The sequence below is a fragment of the Juglans microcarpa x Juglans regia genome, chromosome 8D (genome assembly GCF_004785595.1).
Source record: "Juglans microcarpa x Juglans regia isolate MS1-56 chromosome 8D, Jm3101_v1.0, whole genome shotgun sequence".
In the NCBI taxonomy this organism is placed as follows: Eukaryota; Viridiplantae; Streptophyta; class Magnoliopsida; order Fagales; family Juglandaceae; genus Juglans; species Juglans microcarpa x Juglans regia.
Window position 1 is genome coordinate 12,436,173 of NC_054608.1, and position 27,673 is coordinate 12,463,845.

The 27,673-nt window shown below is 38.5% G+C and overlaps 2 protein-coding genes across 3 annotated transcripts; one reads left to right on the forward strand and one right to left on the reverse strand.

Moving 5' to 3' along the window:
• The first annotated feature begins 8 nt into the window (after positions 1-8).
• LOC121242880 lies at positions 9-19,003 on the forward strand. 2 transcript variants are annotated; one of them, XM_041140878.1, is made up of 7 exons: positions 9-32; positions 11,576-12,038; positions 13,389-15,941; positions 16,023-16,098; positions 16,898-17,271; positions 18,237-18,335; positions 18,437-19,003. In XM_041140878.1, exons 3-7 carry the CDS (start codon positions 13,458-13,460, stop codon positions 18,722-18,724), a joined length of 3,321 nt encoding a protein of 1,106 aa, XP_040996812.1. In that variant the 5' UTR covers positions 9-32; positions 11,576-12,038; positions 13,389-13,457; the 3' UTR covers positions 18,725-19,003. The 2 variants fall into 2 exon arrangements, with proteins under 2 accessions (XP_040996812.1, XP_040996813.1); XM_041140879.1 differs by lacking the exon at positions 9-32 and having other exon boundaries at positions 11,461-12,038; positions 16,044-16,098.
• A 1,230-nt stretch (positions 19,004-20,233) lies between these two features.
• On the reverse strand, positions 20,234-21,461 carry LOC121242123 (transcription repressor OFP7-like). The gene has a single exon (XM_041140030.1). It carries the CDS (start codon positions 21,292-21,294, stop codon positions 20,362-20,364), a length of 933 nt encoding a protein of 310 aa, XP_040995964.1. The 5' UTR covers positions 21,295-21,461; the 3' UTR covers positions 20,234-20,361.
• Between the last annotated feature and the right edge of the window lie 6,212 nt (positions 21,462-27,673).

The following is a 27,673-nucleotide window of genomic DNA, read 5'->3' on the forward strand; positions in this document are numbered from 1 at the left end:
AACCAGAGAGAGAGAGAGAGAGAGAGAGAGAGGTACAGACGGTGATAATAAGAAAGGATTATTTTCTTGTAAGTTTGTAACTATCGTATATCGTTCCGGCGGTTGGTCGTTTTTTTTTTTTTTTTTTATTTTGACGGCTACACCTTAATAGAATAAAAAATAAAGAAATATTTTATTCTCAAAGTACGTGGCAGAGGCATATAATGAATTCTCGAGAACGGAAGGCAATTGTTTTAAAAATTAGTCTAATTTATTATTAAAAATTAGTTTTTTATTTATATAAATTTTGTATTTATTCATTTTTTTAAAATAAATTATGTGGTGCTTGTGCATTTCAACACTGTAAATATCATTTCTCTTAATAAAATACTTAATAAAATACTTAACGTGTAGAACATATCTAATAAAATATTTACATGTCATGATTTGATTTGTAAAATAAATTTTTAAAATTTAAATTTCACAAATCAAATCTTACTATTCAAGTGATATAGATTGTGTGATCTACACATCGAGTGCGTTTGGGATTTTCTTCAATTTAAGAGTTTACTTTTGTAAAAATTTTGTGTGATTGCAACAATGCTCTTCCTACGGGCATGCTTGGGGTTGCACTAGGGATCTTAACAAAAAAAATTATTTTTGTCAGTCCTACATTGCACATCTATTTTTATTTTTTTCATAGTAGATATGTGGTATAAGACTAATGAGTAGAAAAATGATTTTTTTTTTTCTAAACAAGCAAATTTCATTATAAAATGAAAAGATGATACATGATGAGAGAGTGAGGTTTCCCAACAAACACCCGTATACAATAACCATAGTGCAAAGGTGATGTAAAAAAAAAAAAAATAATAAAACGGGTTTTGGGACCAATTTCTTGGTCTCCACCCATGCCTTACAAAGAGGGTACAATCGTAAAAGACGATTTTCAAGTAAGTCACCGCTGTAATCGATGTAAGCTGTAGATGCACTGTAGTTTGTTGTCTTCAGATATTTTTTTAGAGAGATCCGTAATTCCTTCTTCAAGATCATCGATCAGGGAGAGCGATAACATAGTAGACAGTTCGACATCGATTGGACTGATATGCGGCAGATCATCTGTCTTCTCGCGCATCTCTGGTGGCATATGGAGGCCACGTGCCGATGGTTGGGAGGTGAGGTGAGGAAGATCTGTTAGATCATGATGTGAGGAATCTGTTGGTAGGGTGCGTGTAGCCGGTAGAGTCGTCGGGGCGCGGCGGCGCGTGAGAACCACGCTAAGAAGCGCCAAGGACTTTGGCGCGGTTCCGCATTGTTCCAGTAGATCGGCGGCAATAGGGTTGTGTGGTGGGGCGCATGTCAACTGATGGTGGTTCGAGTGCATTAGATCTAACGAAAACCGAACCGGTGGAGGGGAACAGAGGAAAAAAAAAAAAACATTACCATGAAGCATATTCACACAATAGTAATGGAAAGGAAATGAGGATGGAGAGGAGGGTAAGAGCTACATCTCCACCCTCCTTTATGATGGAGGCTATCAGAATGACTTAGGCTTTCTAGTGAGAATGGAGAGCTTCTCTTTCTAGAGAGTAGAAGAACGCTTTATCAAAACCTCTTATGCCTAAATATCACCTAAGAGAGTATCCTTTGATGGGTCATCAAGCTACTTTGTACGCAAGAATATTGCCAGCATCATATACATGAGTTTTACTATTTAGATCATAAGTAACCAAATTTATCCTCGAATCGTATATATTTTTTTCATAACATTCTACTTAATCAATTCAAAATTATGCCAAAATCAACTAACTCATGGCATGCATCATTGTGGGTCTATTTGTGTTCTCCAGTCTATAACTTCTATAGATGCATATGGACTAAAATTCCATTAAGTCTATGAATATGATCTTAATAGCATTTTTACAACCTAGATTAATTTCTCACGAGTTCATCCCAACACTTATGCATTGATTTAAAACCAAATCATCACAAAATCATCAGACTGAGCATATGCATAATGTTTCTAGTTTTTCCTTGCCAAAGAGAGGTTCAGAACCTAAATGAATCATGTGTTTTTAATCTTATCCCAATCACAAGGCTTTTATAAATGCTCATTAATCAAGCTTAGGAAATTAACCAAGATTTCATAAAATAAACTTTAATAAAATGAAAACTGAAAACACGCTTGATGATCAACACAAGATATTGATTTCTAAACCTATCATGACATGCTATTTTCCTCAAATTAAATTTTCATTCAATACCCAAAGATGTTAACTACACTTAAGGTAACATATCACAACATGTCATGACTAGAATTTCATACCAAAATAACATATTCATGCAAAGCTTCAAATTTGACCGAATTGCATCACTTGAGCAAAACCTTTTTATAACTCAATCAAATCTACATTCTCATGTTAATCTAAAACCCAAAAAGAGATAAGGCAAGAGAATACTTACAAAAATCGTAGCCCTTGAGCTCTCAAAACTCAACTCACTCCAAGAACCTCACTCAAGCTATTCGATTTCTCATATTCCTCACACTTTGAATGCTTTGCTCTCAAGAACACCAAAGGAAAGTTAGAGAGAGTTGTGTGAGGGCAATGAGGGGTACGACAATGGCTAGATGAAGAGGCTTGTGAGTGGTGGAAGTGGGCGACGGAGTGTTGAGTGAAAATTTTCAGATTTTTGTCATGCTTGGTCAGCTAAATAGTAATCTAAAGCTTTGTGATTTCATAAATTTTTGGTGCTAGAACGTGTCTATAGGTGCAGGTGCTGCATTGGTTCAGAAATCTAAATAGAAAAAATCAAATAATGACAAGGAAGTCATGAAGATGGTCGACGGTTTGGTTCTTCTCATGTTGTCTAGTTTTTTTTATCACATCTTGTCCCATTCTTTTGGTATATTTTGGGGGTATTATTACCACCATTTGAAGGTTTTCAAGCGAAGAAGAGAGGCATGAGTGGCTACCAAGTGATTATGCATGATTTGAAAATGAAAAAGGTGAAAATGGGCGATGGTTCAGCCAAGTGATTCATGTCTACCTCTCTTTGAGCCAATCAGTTAGGCTGCCTTGGGGAGGTAATTGGACAAGCAAGCACTTGAGTACTTTCAAGCACTTCCAAGGGACAAAATGAAAAAGGTGGTGGCGTGCGGATGGTGGCTGTTTTGGTGCAAATAATCCATGAAGATGAAGGTGCAGCCAGTTTGAATTCAACTTCACCACTTAGGTAAATAGTTAGGTTTTTGTTTTTGGTTTCTTGGAATGGTTTTGAACACTTGCTAGGTCTAATTCTAAGGTGAAATCATGAGGATCTAAGGGTTAGAAATTCTCTTGAAAATTGGTTGAAAGGGCATTGGTTTTTGGGTGGTTTGAAGAAGGGTACTCGGTTTGCACCAAGGATGCTGATTGGTGGAAATGTGGTGGCATGACATGCCTTTGGCTCATGTGACATGGGTTGAGTCAAATCTAACCTCCATGGGTTGCGTAAGGGTGATGCAAAACAAATATAAAATCCAAAAGTTTCAGATGAAAAATTATAAACAAAAGAGTTTCAAGAAAGCTGAAAAAACTTGATTGGTGCAAAACTGCAAGTGCACAGTATCGTAGTTTTATAGTAAAGTGATGAGAAGAGCATCGTCCTCATGGACTGGTAACTTACTTTTGACAAATATTGAAATTATACTAATCTCGACTTTATTTAGAAAGTCACTAAAATTTTTGTAATTGCAAATTAAAATAAAATTCATTCAAAGAAAATACTCAAAGGAAAATAAAGATGTTGCACGAAGATCAAGTTAATGAGGAAAGAAACTTCTAGGAAATCGATTTCACCTAATCCCTCACTATGTTTTACTCATATAACTAATTGAATTTAATTCTTTTTGTTTGTTAGCAAATCTCCACAAACATCCAAAAGCCTCTTTCGATAGTCAATTAGAAATTATTCTTGTTCATCATTTTACACAAGAGTATGCAAATTAATAAAGTAATAAAACCAATTATTTAAATACTACATTGGTTCATACAAGTCTTTCAATCTCTATATTTACCTATAACGAAATAGCCAAGATCTATCCTATAATTCCGTCTTTTGACAGCAAATCACAAGATCAAAATCATCTAATTAATGGCCAATTAATTAGAAGAAATAAGTTCAGAATAAATCAAACAAACATAGAAGATAATTATTTCAAATTAACATAGAAAAACAAGCATAGTTCGGAACTAGATTACATCGTTTTCTTAGAATATAGAAAATTTAGTTTATGCTAAAAATTAAATTCAACATAAACAAATTCATCATAATTTTTCTGAGAAGAATGGAAGAAAATCAACAGTAAAAAAATACTGAGCACAGTCCGCAGCGGCCTCGAATGTTTTCTTCCGCCTTTCACTTTTCTTTTCCGTTGTGTTCAAATTTTTTTCTTTTCTTGTGGTAGGTAGAATAATAATCATCAGCCTCTTCCTTTGGAATTTCCGTTCAGTAGATTTTCAATAGTCCTTATCTTTTCAAAACAAAATCTCTTCCTTTCGGCATAAACTTCGGCTTTTCTTTCAACACTTTCTCCCTTTTTTTTTTCATTCTGTGTAACGTCGTTCTGTAGAAGCCTCTTCGTTCTTTTTTATTTTTTTCTCTTCCGTGCATGCGTGCAGAAGCCAAGAGCCCGAATCTCACATTGCGTCCAGGATGCAAATGCCAAAGGCCTGTATTGCACGCGTTCCCGCTTCTCCAGCCAAGTCAAACCGCTTCAGTCCGTTTCGCTCAAGAGCCCAACTGTCTCACGCAAGCCAGCGCGTAGCTCGTGTCCCACTTTGCATGCATTTTTCTCTTTTATTCAGCAGCTCTTATATTCAAATAATATATTCATTTAAATGAGAGAGTTCCTAGATAATAAGCTTCTAAAATTTAGATTTTCATTTTCTTTAAATCTGAAATAAAATTTAATGACAATAATGAAGCCTTAAACAAAAATAAATAAAATTAGACTAAATTTTAAAATTAAGAAGTGATAAAATCTAAGAAATTATGGGTCATCAGCAAATTATGATGCTTAGGTTACTATTCATGTGTGAGATGAATAGTGATCCTTAACCTAAATTAAAAAAACTTAACCAAGGTTGAATTGGGAACCCTAGCAGCGTGTGGTTGAGTTGTGGAAAATGGGAAACTAATGGTATGGTGTATGTGGGTCTCATTTGGAAGAATGAAACAAAAAACAAGGTTTGAGCTTCATGGGTTGGGCTTTTAATGGACCATATGAACAAGCCTTGGTTATGGGCTTAGAAATGGGTAACAACCTCTGAATCTGCAACAAAGATATCCAATCATGCACTCATCGGTAAGTTGGTTTCATCCAAAACCCTCAATAAGCATATATTTCATACCACCATCCATGAGTTTTGTATCGGGACTAAACATTGAAAATTTGGGAACCAACACATTTCTTTTCACCTTTCTCTCAACATTAGAAAAACAGAATATTCCACCAAAGGCCATGGAATTTCAAGGGCTATCATATGGTTATCAAGGAATGGCCCCCAAGCCTTAGTATTCAGGAAATTGATCTGTCTTACTCTGCATTTTGGATTCACATTTGTGGCCTACCCTTGAAATGATGACAGAAGAAAATACGGTCAAAATAGGCAGGGTCTTGGGACGGCTTATTGAAATAGATCACTCATATCTTCCCGAGAACTGTGTAAAACCTTTCATGTGTATTAGGGTTGATATTAATACAGAAAAATCACTTTTTGAAGGTTTTACTTTACCCATAATCAACAAGTAACCTGCAAAAGTTAGATTTAAATATGAACGACTAACTGAGTTTTGTTATGGATGTGGCCGTCTGGGACATCTATAGCAAGCATGTCCAATATATACCAGTTCAACAGAGGAACCTTGGTTCGGACATTGGATGAGGGATGAAATTCAAGAACCACATTGGTTGATGAATCACTGAGAGAACAAATCTAGACAGCCATACTTCTTGAAAATCTATATAAAAAAATCTCCCACCTTTCCCCTAGTGAGAATCAAATAGGCAACTGAAGGTCCCATGCAAGTTTGTTCCAAAGCTACGGAAGCAACAAAGAAAAATGTCTAGGTAGAACATTTGGGAAAAGGAAAAGCAGTCATCATTAGCACTGAAAGAGGAAATAAAAAGGAATTTTGTATAAAGCAGCTTTTCAGTGGTGCTTCTACTGCTAACATGCCCAACAAAGAAGATGACTGTTCATCGATCTGAAGGTCAAGCCCTCCAATCAAAAATTATTGTTCCATGCATAGGCTTCTCAAATCCATGTGGCAATGTGCAATGTAATCTCCAAACAGGCATATCGGTCCCATTAATTGATGTCAGTAATTCTGTCTCCAATTACCCTACAAACATGTCACCTGACGTAAGCCTTCCATTAATCCAAGCCCCCATTTCAAAACCAACTGAACCCAATGTCACCCCTTGACCCCTAAAGAAAAAATCTCAACTACCCCCCCCCCCCCATATCGATGAAGTAAACTTATTTTTGGTAATATGATATCCATGTTGGTCTACTCTGATCCCACCCACATGCCATGGTTTATGAACTTAGTATATTGTCCTGCCCCTTTTAGTAAAAAACATAATTTTGGGGATCTCCTTAGTATACTAACTGAGTCCTTTTCGAGTCCTTCTCTAGCAATTGGAGATTTCAACTCAATTCTATCTCAATCAAAAAAGCTAGGGGGTAAGCATTTCTCTCAATCCTCTAACTCGAAAGGCCTCCTATTATTCATGAATAGGTTCAAGTTTGTAGATATAGGGTCCAATGGACCAAAGTATACTTTCTCCAACAATAGACATAGCCCTAATTTGATCAAAGAAAGACTTGACAGAAGGAATGCCAATTTACCATGGCTTGACCTTTTTCCACAAGCATCCATTACAACCTTCACTTGAGTCTCTTCTGACCATGCACCAATCATTCTGGACACCTCAAACAAAAATCACTTTCCCAAAGCTTTCAAATTTGAAAAATTCTAGCTTAGGCACCCTTCCATTTTCAAGACTATAAAAAAAGCCTGGAATTCCACCTTCATTGGCACCCCCTCCTTCATTCTCTCAAAAAAATTCAAACAAACAAAAAAAACCATTTGTGAATGGAATGTCAAAAATTTCGGCCATATTCAGACTCAAGTAAAAAACCTGTCTAATGTTCTTTCCCCAATACAGGGCCAAGAATCAGTTCCTTCCTCCATCTCTTTGGAATCTGACCTGCAAGCAAATTTGAATAAACTGCTCTTAAGGGAAGAATCCTTATGGAGACAAAAATCCAGCGTGACTTGGCTCACTACTACGGATTTAAACACTAAGTTTTTCCGTGCATCTACCTCGATTAGATGTAGAAGCAACGATATTGAGTGTCTCAAAATAGGCAGAAACCAATGGACTTCTGATCAATCATTAATCTCTCCCAAAATTCAAGAACACTTTAAGAATACTTTCACCTCTTCTAATTCGGCTCCCTCTGAAGGATTAGAACATTTATTTCCAAGAAAAGTTATTGACACTGAGAATACATTACTTTATAAAATACTCACCGAGGAGGAAATCACTCTCGTTGTTAAAAAAACTTCCTTCCTCAAAAGCTTCAGGACCTAATGGTTTTACAGGTCTCTTCTACAAAAATTTTTGGGAACTCATCAAACAGGACTTAATTGCTACTATCAAAAGCTTCTTCATTCATGGTAAACTTACTAAAGAGCTTAATCATACCAATCTAGTCTTGATCCCCAAGGTGGAAAATCCAAATGAAGTTAGCCAATTTAGACCTATTAGCCTTTCAAATGTTTGCTATAAGATCATAGCTTTAAATCTATTTGCAATAGCAAAAATCCTTGCTAATAGATTTAAAGCTATATTACCAAATATCATCTCTCCATACCAATCTTCCTTCTTACCAGGTCAGCTCATTCAAGAAAATACAATTTTGGCCCAAGAAACATTTCACCTAATGAAGAAAAGAAAAAGCAGACTTTGTACAATGGCCATAAAAATTGATATGGCCAAAGCTTTTGACTCCATGGAATAGTCATTCCTCCTGGATGTCCTCCATCAAGCTGGGTTAAAACATCAATGGATCCACTGGATCAATGAATGCATCTCAATAGTCACCTACTCAATCATCATCAATGGCTCCCCCAATAGATTCTTCTAACCTATGAGAGGCCTAAGACAGGGAGATCCCTTATCTCCCTTTCTTTTTATTCTAGGATCTAAGGTGCTACTAATACTCATTATCCAAAAGGAAAATATTGACTGTCTTAAGGGTATAAAACTGTCAAGAGAGGGCCCTTCCATCTCTTACTTACTCTTCGCTGATGATTTATTTTTATTTGGATCAGCCAATACCCAAACTACTCAAGCCTTTGCAGATTGCCTTGACACTTATAATTCTTGGTCAAGACAAAATATTAACCAGAAAAAATCCTTCCTTCGCTTCGATGCTAATATCAACCCCGATTCCACCAATGCAGTAAAAAATTTATTTGATTTCAGAATTTCGCCTCCAAATTCTCAATACTTGGGACTGCCTCTCTAAAATGGTGTTGAAAAGAAAAAAATTCATCTCAAAACTTCTAGAAAAAATATAAAGTAAACTTCAGAGTTGGAAGACAAAAATCCTTTCTCAAGCTTCTAAAACAGTCTTGATTAGGTCGGTTGCAACCTCTATACCTTCATATGTCATGTCTACCATGCTTATTCCTAAGGCTACGGCAAAAAGAAAATAGATACCTTGTTAAGAAGGTTTTGTTGGGGTTTTGAAGATTCCCAAAAAAAAAATTTACCCTCAAAGCATGGAAAACCATATGTTTGTCAAAATCCATGAGTGGTCTTGGACTCAAACAAATCTCCACTTTCAATTCAGCCCTTATTTCCAAACAAACTTGGTTTTTCATCAATAGTTCTACCGGCCTCTAGAAAGATGCACTGTCTAAGAAATATCTAAGATCAAACTCTTTCCTAGCAATCTCTCCCAAGACCACTGACTCACGGTTCTGGAAAAACATCTTAAAACAAAGAGATTTCCTAAGGTCTAGTACTTTCTTTCAGATTAATAATGGGGTCTCTACAAGTGTTTGGCGTGACCCTTGGATCCCAACTTTACCATCCCTTATGCCTCTTCCAAATCCAAACAATCCAATTGTAAACCACTCAATGACTGTTTCTGAACTTACCTTAGAAGAACCAAGACGTTGGAACATTCTTCTATTAAATACCCTCTTCTCAGAAAACACATCTAGAGAAATCCAGAAAGTCCCTTTGGCTAACCATAACTTCCATTCTATACTAGATATGACCAGATGGCTACACCATTCATCAGGTAAATTTTTTGTTAAATCCGCCTATGCAGCCATGGTAAATGATAATGGATCACTCTCAATTAGTGATTTGTTCATCAACTGGAAGAACATTTGGAAAATGAGGATGCAGGATAGATTAAAAATGCTTCTCTGGAAAATAAATCATAATATTCTACCTACAAAAACCCTTGTCAACAAAGTCAATCCCCTTGAAGAGGATCAAATCATGCCTTTTATGTAAAACAGAACCTGAAGATCTCCCTCATCTTTTTCTCAATTGCATCTTTTCTAGAGTAATGTGGAGACACTCCAAGTGGCCAATTGATACTTCTTTCTTTGCAAGCCAACCAATCTCAAATTGGATTAATAATATTCTTAATCCATCAACAAACCCCAGTATCCCAAAGGAAGAACATCGAGCTTTCCAAATATTTGCAACTATTGCAATGGATAACTTATGGTTTACTAGAAATAAGCTTGAACATGAACATGCAATACCCTCAATATCTGTGTATGTAGAATCAGTGTCCAAAAGTTTCAGCCAGCACACAAGAGCTTGGGTAGAGAAAGACAACCAGATAGGTGAAAACGAAGAAAGGCAACTTGTAGGATATCACCTCATTACTTTCGATGTTGCAAACAGAAAAGAGGGTTCCATTCTAGCATCATTTTGTTGGGGAGACAATGGGAAAATATTATTCGCTAAAACTGATCTCATCAGCAAAGTCAATTTGAACATAGGTTAAGTATCTGCAGTTTTAATGGCCATCAAAGAAGTGGAAAGGTTGAGGCTAAAAAAAATAATTCTAGAAGGAGATTTAAAGGTCACTATCCAAGCAATTCCAAACTCCTCACCAATCCAAGAATGGATCATGAGCTCAATCATTAATGATATCAGACATCATCTAAATTCATTCAAGAAATGAAATGTGAGGAAAATTCATCAATCAAAAAATCGATGCACGTACAAATTTGCGCAATGGGCAGCAACGACGCAAGCCTTTGATAACATTCCCCTAATCCAAAGTCCAGCATCCTTGCTACAATTCCATATTGGAAAAGACCTACCTACTAATGTTGTATAATTCTAATATTTCCTAGATCTAGAAACTTAATGTATGTGTTTTCCATTATATATTAATATGCACTTGCGTAAAAAAAAATAGCAGAAAGACCTATAGCAAAAGAAAAATTCTATTTTTTTCACTCAATTTGTCCCTTCATTTTAGCACCTCATATATTTTAATTTTTTAAAAAATATTTTTCTTTACTTAATAGTTAAGAAAATGATTATTAGTATATTAAATTTTTTTTATATATTTTTAAAAATATTAACAAATATGAGCGATGATACTATGGGTGATAAACGGTCCGGTCGGACCGAACGGACCGAGACTTAGACCGGTCCGGTCCGGTCCACATTTTAGAGGACCGAAAAGTTTCGGTCCGGTCCACGGTCCAGGGTTTTTCCGGACCGGACCAGACCGAATAAAAATAAAAAATAAAAAAATATTTTATATATATTTTATATATAATAATTGTACAATTAACAATATAAAATTTTAAATATATTATTAATACTTGTTAATATTCTATAAATTAACAATATTTTATATATATCTTCATCTAACCTATCACTATTAACATATAAAATTTTAAATATGTTATTAACACTTTTTAATATTCTATGAATTAACTAATATATAATATCAATTAGTTAATTATATAGTAATTATATAAATTAGTAATATAATTTTCATCTAATTTATTATCATTGATCATATAAAATATTTTTTTATTGAATTTGTTACATAATCCACATTAATAAGTCACTTAATTTAATTTAGTATTTTAAATAAATTTTTTTATTAATTATTTAAAAAAAAAATTAGGTCGGGCCGATTGGACCAGTCCGGTCCGATCTCTTTGAGTGTTTGGTCCAGTCCAATCTGAAAAAATAATAGATCAAAAATATTCGATCTATTACTAGACCGGACCAGATTAGACCGGATCATTTTCACTCCTAAATGATACACTCGGAAAGAGTAGCACCGCTCGTTGAAAAAATGGGCCTCTCTTGCTAGAGCGAATGCCTGCATCGACTTGAGTGCAAAACACACACGGACACAAGAAGCTCGCACGCGGAGAAAGCGCGAAAAACCGAAAAAGAGCGGGCGGGGATGCGAGTTTCAGATCTTGGTTTTGTGGAATTGAAAGAATTTGAAACCCTAAAGTTATACCTAAAAAGAGAGACGGTCTGATTTGGGGGACATTGACTGCCTCAGTTTGGTCCACTAATAGACCTATCTTGTTCTTGCTTTGTATTCATCTTTTCGAGTGGAGAGTGTTAATTATAGCCGGAGAGGTACTCTCCATTACTGTGAGAAGCTCTTGTTTCCAATTTCTGGCGGCATGGTTTTTTGAAGCATCTGTTGAGGTAGGCGGTGAGCGACACTGCGACAGACACAGTGACCCAACAAACAAAATCCATTCCCCTATATTGACTCGCTACTCGCTCACCATTCCGTGCTCCAAACCCTAAAATATTGGTTCCATTTCAATAGAAACGCTCTTCCCCCATACGTCACACTGCTTCCCAGCTTTTCTTTTCAGATTCTATACTTCAGGAGTCTAGGTCTCTTTTTGAGTGCGAAAAAGGTTATACATTTTATTGGTGGTCTGGTTTCATGCTGAGAATGTGAACTATTGCGGTGAGTAGGGTCCTTGGCTTATCAGTGATTGTTAGGTGGTTTTAATGTCTGTATTTTACAAGTTTTTTCAGACTAGAGAATGTTAACTGTGAAGCATATTACGTGTTAGTGTTTTCAGACTAGAATTTAAACTTTGGAACATGTTATGTGTTAGTTATTTACGTATTTCCTTATTGAATTGGTAATTGTCTAATGAGAAAATTCTGAATTTACATTAGTAATATGATTACCGTGTGTTGTCCATGCCGTTACTTTGATGAACATTGGTGTAGCTTATTGGTTGCAACAAGATCAAGGTAAGTATTGGCTGGTATGCGTATGTATTATTATTAATCTGGTTCCCTACCGTTGAGTTTTCTGATACGATGTTTAACCATAGGCTACTTCTATCTACGCATATACCTATAAAAAACTTATATCTACCCATATAAACCCATATACATATTATCACGTGTGGATATTGGGACAATTGATGGAGGCATAGTTACCCTTCGAGCATTTCTAGAAATTTTGAATTTAAGGCTGTTTTGATTGCATGAAATTGGGGCATTTGGAGTTGGAGGTTTCAATTCGTTTTTCACTATATGGTTGCTGCACATAATATTGGATTTGGAATTGAATTTTAATTCCTTAAGCTTGAAATTTCTCAAAATTTGTGTAAGCTGCTTGCTAGAATTCCAGGCAACTGAAGTTCCGTGTCATACCTTTAGTGCAGTATAACTCTTTAGTGCAATATAACTTTATAATCCTAAAATGTCATCGTGTGAAGCAACTTCATGGGATGTTCAATTTATATGGATTATGCGCAAAATTTCTTGCTTACCCAAAGTTGAAATTGGATATTTATGGTTTCCATTTTTTTTTTTTATAGAGGTATCCATTGATTATTAGCGCAGCTGCACAGGGCTCCACGACATGAAAAACTAAGATTGTGGAGAAAAGCAGGAATTGAGTTCATAATTTATTGTTTTCATGATTACCCATGCCTTTGTGTTGTACTTACAATCACGTTTTTGCTAAATTGGGGGTGATAGCTATAATTTATAAACCTCATAATTCAATTCCTTTTTACCCTTAATCCCCATGTTCTCTGAAAACTAAGGGAAGCATGGGAGAATTTGCAGTTGCCAGGACCATGACTACGAAATTCTTTGTTTTAATCATGTTGTGTAAGTCTGAAAAAAAGTCAGAGATCATTTTGTCCATATCATGCCTTGGTTAATATGCAAAGTTGTTTCGTGTCCTTGCCTGAGCAAACTTTTTTTTAGTCGGTGCTTTCATTACAATTGGTTATATTGTATCTTTTTATTGCTTCTTGCCTGGTTTTGAGTAAAGTTGTTTTGGTTTCAGGTCAGTCATTTTAGCAACAGTGGTAGCATCAGCTAACAAGTGCAAAGAGTATAATCTTCATCTCATCAAATGGAGTTGAGGAGTTGTGACCAGATGCACTTTATTCAGGCTATTCAAGGTGGTTTGGTGACAAAAGTTCTCAATGTGACTCATGGAAGGCCTGCACTCACCTTCAAGAAGGTTAAAGATCTATATGAAGCTGCAGATGTCAAAAATCATGAGTTGCGTCCAAAAGATGAGTTTGAAAGTTTGTCGTTTGAGAGTGATAAGATAGATGTCAAAAGCCCATGCCTACCTTTGGCAGACAGAAGAACAATCAAAAGGGAGCCTGATGCTTCCAACTTATTTTGCAACAATGGTGACAAGAGAATTGACAGTGAATTGGATGGTCTAGACCTTTGTAGCATGACACTGAAGCAAATTACAGAGAGATGCAACTTAAAGAAAAGGAAGCATTCAAAATATGTTGAACTGAGTAATGAAACTGGTGAATCTTCCTCTTTTCTAAAGTCGGATAATTCTAACTTTCGAAAAGAGGAAGAAGATCTTGATCTTAAGGAGCCTCTCAGTAGTTGGAAATCTAAACATTCAAAGAATGTGAAGGTAAAGAAAAAGCGCAGGAAAAATCATTTCTTGACTTCGTCTCAAAGTGCCAAGTCGATTGTCAAATCTGAACAGGTCCCAAGTGATGAAGTTTTGCCACAATGTAGTGGGGATTTACCAGCTATCAATATTATAGAAACTACTGCAACTTCCTCCTGCCTAACATCAGATTATTCTAGCTTTCAAAAAGTGGAAGAAGATCTTGATCTGAAGGAACCTCTTAGCAGTTGGAAATCTAAACATTCAAAGAATGTGAAGGTAAAGAAAAAACGCATGAAAAACCATGTCTCAACTTCATCTCCAAGTGCCAAGTTGATTGTCAAATCTGAACAGGTTCCAAGTGATGAAGTTTTGCCAGGATATAGTACGGAGCCAGCTATCAATATCAAAGATGAGGTTTCTGAACCTGATTGCTTAGATCACCAAAATGTCATATGTGTTAGTGGTGATAGTTCCTTGCTTTGTCATGAGCCAGAGGGTTCTTGTCAAATGATGTTTAATGCGCCTTGTGAGAAAGCTAATGCATGTGTCTTGGAGACCCAAATTAAAATATCATTTACAAAAGAACCACAATATTGTGCTACTAATGAAGTCTGTTATGAGTATACAGAACCTGAAGATCCCAAGTCTGGTCAGATTGTAAGTGCATCAGCTAGGGATTCTATGGTGGTGGGTGATATGGTTACAACCAGCCATGAGCACTCAGATTTGCCTGTACCAGAATCTGAGATGAAAGGATATACCCAACCGGTTGATGGTGACTTCTGCCTAGAAACCATATCTTCAACAGCAGATCATAGTTCACATGTTTCTGGTACCCCTCAAAGTAGTTCTCCTATGAAAGACATCTTATTGCATATTAACAATGATATTAAGGTTCCCGGTGGTGAAGTTTTGCTGCAATCTAGTGGGGATCTGTGGCCAGCTACCAATATGAAAGTTGAGGTCTCTGAATCTGATTCTCCAGGTTGCCAAAGATTCATATGTAGTAGTGGTGATCCTACCTGCCTTTGTGATGAGCTGGAGGGTTCTTGTGGAATGGTATCTGGTAAACTTTGTGAGGCAGCTAATGAATCTGTTTCAGAGACCCAGGTGTCAATTTCATTGACAGAAGAACCGCAATTTTGTGTTACGAATGAAGTGGGTTATGACTATACGGAACTTACAGATCCCAAGTCTGTCAAGATTGTAAGGGCCTCATGTAAGGATTCTATAGTGGCTAATACAGTAACAAATCATAATTTTGCAGACTTGCCTGTTCTAGAATCTGATATAGAAGTATATACCCATCCGATTCTGGATGACATCTCCTCTGGAACCATTTATTCAGTGACAGGCCATAGTTCTTGCGTTTCTGGTGTCTCTCAAAGTAGTTCTCCCATTACCATTCATAAGAGCCCTCAGGGTGTGGAACTAGGTCATGGTGGTGATACTTGTGTCTTTGAGGATGGCATTGCAGCGGAGTTGCCTTATAACCCCAAAGTTGGTGCTATTGATAGCTGTACCAGTGAATTTAGCTTGAGTCCTGATAGCTGTCTGGATTCTGTTGAGGATAATTCTTCTACAGCTAAAGTGAAGCAACCCCAAAGTAGTTCTCCTAGGACCATTCATGAGATCCCTCAAAGCAAGGAACTTGGTCATGGAGGTGATGCATATTTATTTGGGGATGGCATTGCAGCTGAGTTACCTTCTAACCCCAAGGTCGATGTTGTATCCAGGTTGACCAGTGACTGTAGCTCAAGTCCTGATTGCTTTGTGCATTCTGTTGAGGATGATTCACCTACACCTGAAATGAAACAACTCCAAAACTCTGCTTTTGCTGATGCAGACATAAATGTCTCAGCAAGGATCTATCCTTTAACTGATGAGCTTATGACGTCAGTTGGATTTGAATATCATCATCGTTCAAACTTACAGCACCCTCCTGCAAGGCTATATCCAACCAGAAAAGTGAGTGATTATTGATTGAATTTTTGTTTGGCATGATTTTCATATTTGATTTTGTTTTTTATTGTGTACTTTCACCTACAGGCCATTTCTCCAACTTCTCAGGAAAGACTCCTCAAGGCAATGGATTTCAACGAATTAACCGACAATGAATATTACAGTAAGTGTTAAAGGTATTTTTTAACAAGTACAATAAGTACATCAAATTCTTATATTTTTGGATCTATGAACCTTCATGTTTATGCCTGATCCATGCCATCCCTATGAAGTGTTTTTGTATGATAAAGATACTGCTGTAGCCAGGGTGTGGCAGATATTACAAATAAAAAACTTGTTAGATGATACGAGATTAAAATAAATTGTATAACAATATAACAGCAGGGATGTAACAAAAGCCTTTTAGGTTTTTCTGAAATCTTCTGCTAAGTTCTTCCCAGAAAATTGAAAATAACGAATTTAAGAGGATATCCATTTGATGGTGAGTAAGAATTCTTTGAATGTTGTTTCAGTTTCCTTGGTTCATTGTTGTGACATCTTTGCATTTGAGGAAATGCAAAAAATTCTTGTGCTGCTAAAGAGCAGAAGAGGCTTTTTCTTGAAATGATATTAAATGGACCATTTCTGCATGTTTTCCATTCATTTAGAAAAGGTGTTTCTGCTTTCACATGACATGACTCAATAAAAAATAACCTTTCTTTTTACTTCTGTTTCAAAATAAAATCGTTACGTGGTGCCAAGAGATAAGTTCACATTCTGTTGTTTGAGTTTAATTTTGGTGATTTGGTTGTAGTTCCACTTTGTTCACTCAAATTCAGTTGTTGATAGTTATTATTATCATTACTATTATTGTTATTCTTGTCATTGATTCTTATTATTTCGCCTAGGATTAAGGAACTTTGAGATTCTCTATATCCATTTAATATCTGATTTACTCTTTTTTTGGGCCATGATGATGTAAGAATGTACGGGAGAGTTCTACTTTGGGAAGAACAAGTTTAGTAGCGTTGAAGGACCCAATCAGATCAGGGAAGATGAATTCAGCATTAAACCTCGACAAATTATTAGGAAGCAGAGTAGTAAGAGAGGCTTCCCTCCCAAAGCTGTTCACAAGGCTCCTTATCTTTCATATACTGTACCGCGTTTTAGCACCGGGTGCACCTCCATCCAAAGTTGTACACAGAGTGCCATAGAATTCTCGCAGCAGCAGATGAAAGACTTTGAATGTCTTGCCATGAAGCTAACAAAAGAGTTGCAGTCCATGAAGGACATTCTGGAAGAGAGGTTGCTCCCTGAAGACTGCCCAGCTCTGTCCTTGAAATATAAAGTGGATAGGGTGAGTGACTATACAGAAATGGTTGTTTACTTTTTAGCAAGTAAAAAGACATGATAAATCAACCATGGTTCTGAAGGTGAACAAAATTACTTTCTTTCCTTGTCTTTTTTTGTGTTTTTAGTTTTTAAAATGTCCCAGTTGTAGTAATGCGTAGTATTGCATGTCATACCATTAAAACTTGTTTTTTTAAAGTACCATTAAAACTTACAAGTGACAATAAAATCCCACATGCTATGGGTCTGTGGCACTTGGATGGTTAAATAAAGAAGATGTATACCTATGCTTCCCTCTATCTCAGCTAATCTGATTTGTTACCTACCTGTCTCATAAAGATCAGTAGACAGCAGGCGTGGTGCATATCAAACTGTCATAATGTTGGATTACTTCATTAATCATGTTTGAATTTTTTGTTTTTTTACCATATGATTTTCTTACTCGTGTTTGGATCATGTGGAGGTGTGTCCATAGATTGATTTACACTCTGTCCATTTGGGAGACAGTGCTTCCTGCACGTCCCAATGGTTTAGTTTTTACTGGGTGAGCATGGCATCTGACCCCCATGTATGTTATGGTTGATTTAAGATTGGCCCCAAGACAGCTCCAACTTGTATGAGTTATATGCATGTAAAAAAATGGATTCATTATTGATTAGTCAGATTCAATTTTGAGTTTGACGAAGCTGCTGGGGACCTAACATCGTAGTTAGCCTCTATTGGTTTTAATGATCGTATAAAGCCTGCATAATGCCTATCTCATTGCTAATTTTCTTCCCTAGATTAGCATGTGGGGTTTGAGAATATAAATTCTTTGTTCTGCATACCATAAGCTGAAATTTTACGATTTATATCGAAACTTAACCTTTTTTACCTAGGCTATCCAAACGTGTTTTTGGCAAAACTACTGTTTTCTTATACCATTTGTTTTCTTATACTGTTTTCTTCCCTTGAATATTCCCTTTATCTCAGGCTAGAATGGCCATCAACAATGCAACAAAAGTTGAAGAAAGCACACGAAGATGGCTTTCCATGATGGCAAGGGACTGCAAACGCTTTTGTAAAATCATGGTTTGTTTCTCCTAGTACTTTTGGAGGGAGAAAAAGTAGACGTGTCTTATGGTTATGGTCTTGTAGCATTTTATAGAATTAACGCCTTTGATTAATTGCAGGGATTGACTGAGACAGGTTCTGGTTCTTCAGGAAATCTAGTCCAAAATGAAAGGAAGAATTCTACCTCTGCTGATGAAGCTAGTGGAGTTTTGGTCAATCAATTGCAGAGACTAGCCGAGATGGGTTCTGCTTCTTCTGGAAATGTAGTCCACAAAGCGAGGAAGAAAATAACTTTTGCTGATGAAGCTGGTGGCAAGTTGTGCCATGTCAGGATTTTTGAGGATGACACGGAATCCGTGTTCGAATCTAACGATGAAAAGCAGGAACTGCTGATTACTGAACAATGAGATTCTTGGTTTAGAAATTTCATTCTTCGCATCTAAATGGTAGAATCAGAGGCAAATAGCGTGTCATGGAGGATTGTGATATATTTTTTGCCATATATAAAATAGAGGCATGCCCTGGATCAGCCCCCATATCAACCCCTTGTTTTGGTTAGTCTCATTATTGTTCATGTTTCCATTGATATGTATTGTGTTGTATGAAGGGAAGGTACAGAATCAGAATGGCGTGGAGAGAGATGTTGATGTTTTATAAGAGAAGATTTTACTCGGAGATTTGTTATCTGTCGTTTGTTTTAATTTTTTTAGTCACACCCTTAAATTACTTGACATGCTTGGATTTGTTGTCATCATTTCTCGGAAAAAAACAATTTTCAGAAAATATTTTCACCACTTTTGGGGTTGGCCATGATGTGAAAAGGTACTCTTACTGTGAAAGAAAGAACGGCCAAGAATACGTCAACTACGAGTACATGACTTGTTCTCGTCTCATTCCCTTGTTCTAATTTGTAAGTGTTTCATATATTTTAATTACTTGAAAATAAATAATTAATTGGTGGTTGCATTACTCTGCCTTCCAAATGGCTTGGTAGTGACTGATTTTCTTTTTTCCCTTTTTTTTTTTTCAATCTTCGGATTCTTTTAAAAGAAAATTGAGTGAAATTAATTTTATTAGTCAAATAAATTATGAAGATTAAAAAACTAAAAAAAAAGGGGTCATAATTAGGGATGACAAATCGTATTTTCGAGTCGTGTCAAGTCATGAACATTCGACTATATAGGTCAATCCGAATTTAATTTATTAAGCTAAACGTATCAAACTTTCAAATCTTAATTTAATCTATATAGATAATGGATCGTGTCGTGTCATTCGTTTTGATCCGTTTAATAATTAATTAAAAATATGCTAACACAACACGATTCATTTACACTTGTTTCGTTCATGTAAATGGGTTGAATTAAAACGCATAACTCATTTGACCTGATTAACATAATTTCACATAAAAGATAAAATCTATATTTATTAATAACCACAATATCTTTAAAAAATATATATCAATTTTTTTAAATCTTAACATATAATTAAACCAATATTATAGACCATACAATAACAAATATGAGTATAGGTCTAAAATTACAATCTCAACAATAAAAAATAATAAAAATATATGCATACTAAGAAATACCAATATTACAATTTAACAATAATAACATTTTAATTTTGAAATTAATTCAAAACGAGTTGATTTTGTGTTTAGCAGGTTGACCTGTTTATAAATCGTGTCTTAACGAGTCAAGCCGTTTTGACCCAAACCCATTAACATCAAACCTAAACTGATTAATTTCGTATCGTGTTCATGTTGGATTATGGATCGTGTCGCATATTGCAACCTCTAGTCATAATTCTTTTAAATTGGGGGCAAACTAGTTTTTCCCATAGTTTATACAATGCCAAGATAAAAAGAGAAAATCACAACTAAAATACAGAGTAATTTTACATATTTTCTTGTCACAAAAGTGAAATTATAATATGCATAAAGAAGACAAAGAAATTAAAAAGAAAATCAAATTTGCTTTAAAAATTGCTAAAAATATATATATAATTTTGATTGAATAAGATTGTCTCTCCCCCTTGAAAAAAATCAAAATCCGACGGAGGCTCGGTGGCCCCAAGGAGAGTCGCAGAACAAGACCTCCCAAATGTCGCAGAATGCCTCCACGATTACTCCGTGATAAAGCCTCGAATTCAGAGTCAAAAAACACTGCAACAGCTCCTGCAATTCCTCCGCCCCCAATATCTGCTTCTCCAATATCATCTCCATCATCGACCTCTTGAATTCCTCGTACGGCTCTTCCGTCCTCTTCACCACCGCGAAGCTCTCCCTCACCTTCCCGTTCGCCGTGCACGTTGCCATCCTCCTCAACACCGACGCATTTGATCCCGCCGTTGTTGATTCGGTTTTCAGAGCGTATCGTCTCAGCCTCCGTGCCTTCTTTACGTTCTCCATCTCCGAATTCTTCTTGGATTCCTCCCTCGCCTTCTCCTCCGAGCAAAGGAATTCTAGAGACATGTCCTTCGAGAAGCTCCTTGAGAAAGAAAGCAGCGCTTCGCTCTCTTCGTCTACATCGCTACACCAGCTACAGTCTCCGAGAGGAATGCTCGTACGGACAATCCCTTTGTTCTTCTCCCTTTCGGTTTTCGAAACCGCCGGTTTGATGTCCGGGATGTGATTCTTGCGACGAGTTTTGGACTCATGCCTTCCCGCCACTGCGGTGGACCTTTGAGCTTCCTTCTTCCACGTGTGAACTGGTGATGATTGGGGGCTGCAGCCGACGGATATGAGCTTCGCCGAAACCCGGCGTTTATGAAGAGGGTACTGTTCTGGTGTTGACGGTGGCGCCAGTACCTTGGGAGGGTACACGGTGTCCAATGCTCTTTGGTTGACTGTAGACACCCGATAAATCGCCGGCGATGGAACTTCTGGGAGATTAGAAGGGTCTCTGGAACGACAAATTTGTAGGGATTGGAAGGAGGCAATGAAACGAGGGAACCTAAGCTTGAGACGTTTAGCCATGTCTTCTGAGATGGCTTTGCTTTGAGGAGTGACTTACTGAGGAGGTTTTCAAAGGGCAGAATATATAATAGTAGAGAGAGAGAGAGAGAGAGAGAGAGAGAGAGAGGCCGGCCATGGAAATGGAATGCATAAGAAGGCAAGCTGAGAGAAAATCTGAGTAAAAGAATTTGAAGTTATAATATGGCTCGTAAGTACTGAAAGGTACGGGGAATTTCCTTTGTAAATGTAGTGTTCGAAAATGCCTGTCACCAGGTGGTCGGGTGTTACTATAATATAGAATAAACAATTCTTTGTATATCAAATCTTCAAACTGATGATGTAGGTCGCGTTAGGTTAGTACAGTGAATTAAAATGAGATAAATTGTGATAAAATTTAAAAATTAAAAAAAAAATTATTTTTTAATATGATTATTATTTTAATATTTAAAAATGTTAAATTATTTATAATATTTTATGTGAACATTTGTGAAAATTATAATAATTAGATGAGATGATATAAGTTAAGATTAACTCTCAATCCAAACCGAGCCTTAACCTCTAACAAAAATAGATGTCATTTGCATAGTAAATTGAGATGAGATGAGTTAAGATAAAAGTTAAAAATTGAATAAAATATTATTAGAATATTATTTTATAATATTATTATTATTTTCAAATTTGAAAAAATTGAATTGTTTATTATATTTTGTGTGAAAATTTAAAAAAATTATAATGATGAGATGAGACAAGACGAGATAAAATACTTTTTATATTCAAACGAGACCTAAATTTACAACTCAAATGAGATAGAAATATAAAGTAGGTCTGAGAAGATCTACGGTTGTAATGAATAAATCTTTTAAAGTATTATTCTATAAATTTTACAAGATTATTTTTGTGTATCCATCTCTCTCTCACTCTACTTCTTGATGTTTTGAACTCTAGGCATTCAAATATAATTTTTGAGTAATGTTATGTCCTAAATTCAAAGGTTGATAGATTATGTCATCTCCTTACTGTGCGATAGGAGTAAAATGAAAGTTTAGTTTATAGAAATTTTCTATAACTATTTGATAGTTTGAAAATAGAACGCTCGAGTTTAATTTGAAGGGTAAACTATATAACTTTTAATAATCAAGAATGTATTTATACCTAAAAAAAACTCCCACGTGAAAACTACTTGTAACGTTGATATCGTTGATATGGATCCGGTGTTGAACGGGTCGTCTATGAGGTCATTGTTACTAGACAGAACAAATGATTGGTATATAGTATGGGTAAGATTCCTTAAAGACGTTCATTTTAACTCATCTGTTAATTAAATGAACCAAATAAAAGCTCAAGTTTGAAGCTCAATTAATTTCATTTTTTTTTTTTTTTTGCTAGGTAATACTTTATGAAATAAGATCTTCTCTATTTTACTTGAAATGAATAGTATTTATTTGTTTGAAAAAACGAAATATTTTAGACTCTTTATATATTTTAAAAAGTGATTCTATTAATAAGTGATGGAAGACTCCACCATTCCTACGAATTGGGGGTGTTGAAGACAGATGTGTTTCGCACACCAGATATTGGGCTAAATCACCAGCAACACTGAGAAGCTGATGGAATTGGGATTTATGGGTAACTCAATGCCAAAATTAGTATTTCCTTAGAGAGAAGAATAAAATGGTAATGCGTAATCCCTGTTCTCATCTGATATCGTGCTTTTATACCATTTGTCAGGCATGGGACATTCTGTATCTGATGTTAGGCCCTAGTGCCTCACGTATGGGGTACCATGCCGTTGTCTTTAATGTTGCATGGCCTCCTGGGCAACACCTTAGTGGCAGGTGGGTGGAACGACCACTTTCCGTGTACTCTATTAGGGGCAAGAAGACTGGCTGCGATCCTTGTCCACGTCTCGGATCAATTTCTTAAATGCAGCGTGGCCTTTTCACAACATGCACCCTTCTTTCGTTTTATTTGACTCATGGACCACTTGTGTTGATAACCCTTGGGCCTTCAGAGTAGGCTTAACTTGGCCCGATAAAGGTTTTAGCCTTCTAGTTGGGCCCGACCCAATGAGGAATACTAATATCCCTTTTATTTATCCCGTTAATTCTTCCCATAAGTGTACGGTAGGAATTTCTTTCTCAAGGGCGTCTTGGTGGTTTGTAATGTCTGATTGACATGTCACCTGTTGTGTGCGCCCGTCCATCTTCCCACGCTTGGATTGCATGTGACGACTGATACCCCATGTCCCTTCGTGCAGCGTGAATCGCAAGGCCCGTTCCTTGTCAGCTACCTTTATACTACGTGTGTCGCTTTTTTGTCTAGAGAAGTCCATTCAGTGTAGGCTTCTCTTTATACTTGGACTTTGTCCCTCCTGGTTTGCTTCTCTTCATTTGCTCTCAAACTTTCAAATTCACTATGTGTCGTTTATCTCTCTGCTCTCCTTTCCTCCTCTATCTCCTCTGACCAATTCCTTTAGTTCCTTTAATGGCTCCTAAGAATGTTTCTCGCCTTGCTTCCCGAGGCTCACGCTCGTCGCATCCGTTGAGGTCCTTCAAAACCCCCGAAGGTTTGGATCCCCTTGAGGTTCACGATGACTCGCAGTACTTTGAGGGGCACCATTGGTCTTCAGTCGTCACCACCGCTAAACTAAGGTCTTTGAGGTCTTCTTATTGGGTGTCGGACTCCATCGTCTTGGAGATCTCGATGGCTCGTCAGGGGACTGTAGATTCAGAGGGTTATGCCATGAGGGTGGTGCTATATCCCTCCATGTTCTCCAACAGTTTGCGGCTCCCATTATGGCAGCCTGCTCGAGACTTCTTAGACTTTCTCCGGTTGGCTCCTTCGTAACTCCACCCTAACGTGGGAGGATCCTCATGTGTTGTCGCATTGTCTTGTGCAAGGTGTTGGAGGACACATAAGTGGATTACCCAGACCTCATTGCTAGGGAGTTCATCCTCACTCACGGGCTGCGATGTCTTGACGATAACCTCTGCAGCTTTCTATCTCGCTTGTGACTTATGGTTGGTTGGTCGGTTGAAGCCTCGGTTCTCCCGCATCAAGGATTGGACCATGCACTTCTTCTTTGTGTTGGGCCAAGATTGGGAGTTTCCCGCCCTTGAGGCCACTCGCCGCCAGTTTCTTGTCCGTGCAGTTTAGAGGGTCGTGTTGGAGGATCAGGAAATTTGCTTGACCCCAACCGAGGAGGAGGTTCAGTTGGTTACTGTCTACGTCTGGGTGAAATCGCACCCGGAGGAGCTCCATACTAATGCCTTGTTGCTCAATGCCAAAATAGGCAGATTCTTAGCACCCTTAGCCCATACCCGATTCAAAGGCCGCCGTATTCCGATGTGGTCCCCTGTGCACCAAGATCGAAAGAGGCCCTCTAGCCCATCGTTGGAAGGGAAAGGGAAAAAGCCTCACATCGAGGCGGATCGCGACCTATGGGAGTCTAGTGACAGCAGCTCTAACTTGCCCTAGTTACATCCCCTAGAGTAGTCTTCTCAGGGTGGACGACCCACTTTAGGTCCAGTGGGTGGCTCCTCGCGCACCTCTCCTTCTTCAACTTTTCGGCTGGCAACATCTTCTACCTTGTCGAGCCACATGGGGCGGTCCTCTTCGAATGTAATGGGGGCATCTCGAGAAGGGCAACTCGTCGCTGGTTTGCCCATTGCCCCCTTCTTCTTCTTCTTCTAGACCTGTGTTGTCCGCTACCCTGCCGAGCAACGTGAGGCAAACCAAGATCCTTAGTCAAGGAGAGAAGGAGCTTGAAATGGCTTTCTTCCTAGCCTTTTTGGATCCTGCTCAGAAGGAATCTCGAGTCTTCGTTCCACTGCTCGACGACTCCTTGGAGATGATCGAAATTGGTGAGGGGGCTGATGATCGTGTAGAGGCCACTGTGCCGAGGCGCCGACGTCTTTGGACGATGGTGATGGCATCCGTTCTCCTCACACAGGGGAATCTTCGGGTCACCCTCTGGTCCTCGATCTTAGTGAGGACAGGGTCTCTATTCTCGAGTCTCCCTTCTGTGGGTCCTTAGAGCCTAAAATCGTCTCGTTGGAGGCACTGGGAGGAGAGACATCCTTGGCCAAGGAGGAGACCCTTGGTGATCTATGGGCCACGGGGGACCTCAGTGGGCACCCTTTTGAGGGTTCGATGCTGGGGATTGGGACTGGAGCAGTTGCTTTTGAGGGGGGGGGGGGTGAGGGTCCTTTGGCCAGGTCCGAGCAAGAAGTGTAGGCTGAGTGTCTAGCCGATGAGACACCTAAGCTGGAGGTTATCATTGGCCACGAAGCTAAGATGTAAGGTGGTGACAACATGGCTGGCTTGTTGGAGCAAGTGTCGATGAGCAACTTCGTTGGCCAAGTAGGAGTCTCGCAGGGGTCGGCGTCCAGGGGAGGCATGGGCGATGCCAAAGTCCTGGCAACGTTGGCATCTGGGTAGGTGCCCGAGGATTGCGTCACGTGCAATACATAGGCCATACCCATGCCGACCTTCGTCATTCAAAAGGGTAGCAGGGACTCCGTCGGCTAGTTCGGACGAGCGTGGGAGGACAACATCACGGTCGACCTCAAGATCTCTCCTGATAGATGCGACAGTCCTTTTTCGCTGGATTCTCTCCTTCATGGAAGTTGGGGTGTAGGGACCATCCTATGAAGCTGGTGGGAGTGAGGCCCCGAGAGTTGATTCGGGTTTTGACAGGACTCAGGCCGATGCCATCAGTCGGGAAGAGCCAGTAAGCTTAAGGGCTTCCTATCTTCAGAAAATTCACCTTTTCTCTATTTTTCTTTGCTTATTATTCACTCCATTCTAATCTGTCCGACTTGCCAGGGAGTGCAGCAGTTGGTAGCCTTTATTGTAGGGAAGAGTTGGAGGAAGAAGTCCAGGCGCTGCGTTCTCTTGCCATCCTTGCTTGCCTGTAGGTTCGCAAGGCAAACAAGGAGAATAAGGAGATGAAGGAAGTCCTTGCTAAGCTCGACTTAGGCCGATTGAAAAAAAAGAAGATTGGAAGACTCCTCCGAGGACTTGACTAGGTCGGGAGAAGGCAATCCTTCAGGCCGACCTAGTCAAGTCCTCGGAGGATGCCAATCAGTATTGTCTCGAGTGGGTGCTTCTCGAGGAGGAGCACGACAACCTGCATGACCAGTCGGCTGAACTCCAGAAGTCCTACCAGGAGCTTCAAGTTGAGAATCTGTGGCTGACCAAACAATATGACTTCGACGTGGTTGCACAATTGGCTTCACAAGTCTTACATCGATCTCACTAAGTCTTGGAAGCACAAGTAGTCTCTTCTTGACTCCTGAGTTAGGTAGGTGAGAGATTTGGAAGGCCGACTTGCATTTGCGAGACTCTCGAGCAAAGGAGTTAGAGTCTGAGTTGGCTACCTCCAAGGATGAGCTGGATTGTCGTGACTTGGAGTTGGAGGCCCTGAGGTCTGACCTGGCAGGCGCCCAAGAGGTGATTACTTGCATTTTCACACAGATATCGGAGGCAAAGGGTGTTCACAACGGAGCTTTGGCTTGCAGCTTCAAGGAGGGCCTGGACAGGCTGAGGGATCATCTGCTAGAAAATCCCTAGGAAGACTTGAGCTCTCTTGACCTGATGTCACTTCAATTGAATCGAGAGGCGTTGCGATATGGCAATATTGTAGGCAAGGATCTAATGTCGGACATGCCCCCTGGTTGACAACGTAAAAAGTTTTGACTTTTTTTTTTTTTTTTATGCACGAAGATGTTCCATTTTCATTAATGAACAGAGACTACTTTTTTTCTAGCTTATTTGCCTTATTCATCTCCTCCCTTTCTTTCTCAGTTTACTCTCCCCCTTGCATGCATGAGAGAAGTGCGGGGAGTGAGGTTGGGAAGTCCAAGGACTTGTCCAACCTGTTGAGCGTCTGAGAGGTCAGGTGGTCCAAGGACCTTTCCCGCTTATTGATTGCCTAGGAGGTCGGGCAATCCAAGGATGCCCCCCAAGCGCTCAACAGGCGGGAAAGGTCCTTTGATCGCCTGGCTTCCCCAGCGCTCAACAGGCGGGACAAGTCCTTAGACTACCCAACCTCATAAGGGATATTAGTATTCCTCATTGGGTCGAGCCCAATTGGAAGGCTAGAATCCTTCTTGAGCCGAGTTAGGTCTACTTTGAAGGCCTAGGGGTTATTGACACAGGTGGCCCATGAGTCGAATGACACGAAAGAATGATGCATGTGGCAAAAAGGCCACATCACATTTAAGGATGATATCCAAGACGTGGACAGGGATCGCAACTAGTCCTCTTGCCTCTGATAGAGTACACGGAAAGTGGTCGTTCCACCCATATGTCGCTAAGGTGTTGCCTAGGAAGCCATGCCACATTAAAGACTATGGCATGGTGCCCCATATGTGAGGCACTGGGCCCTGACATGAGA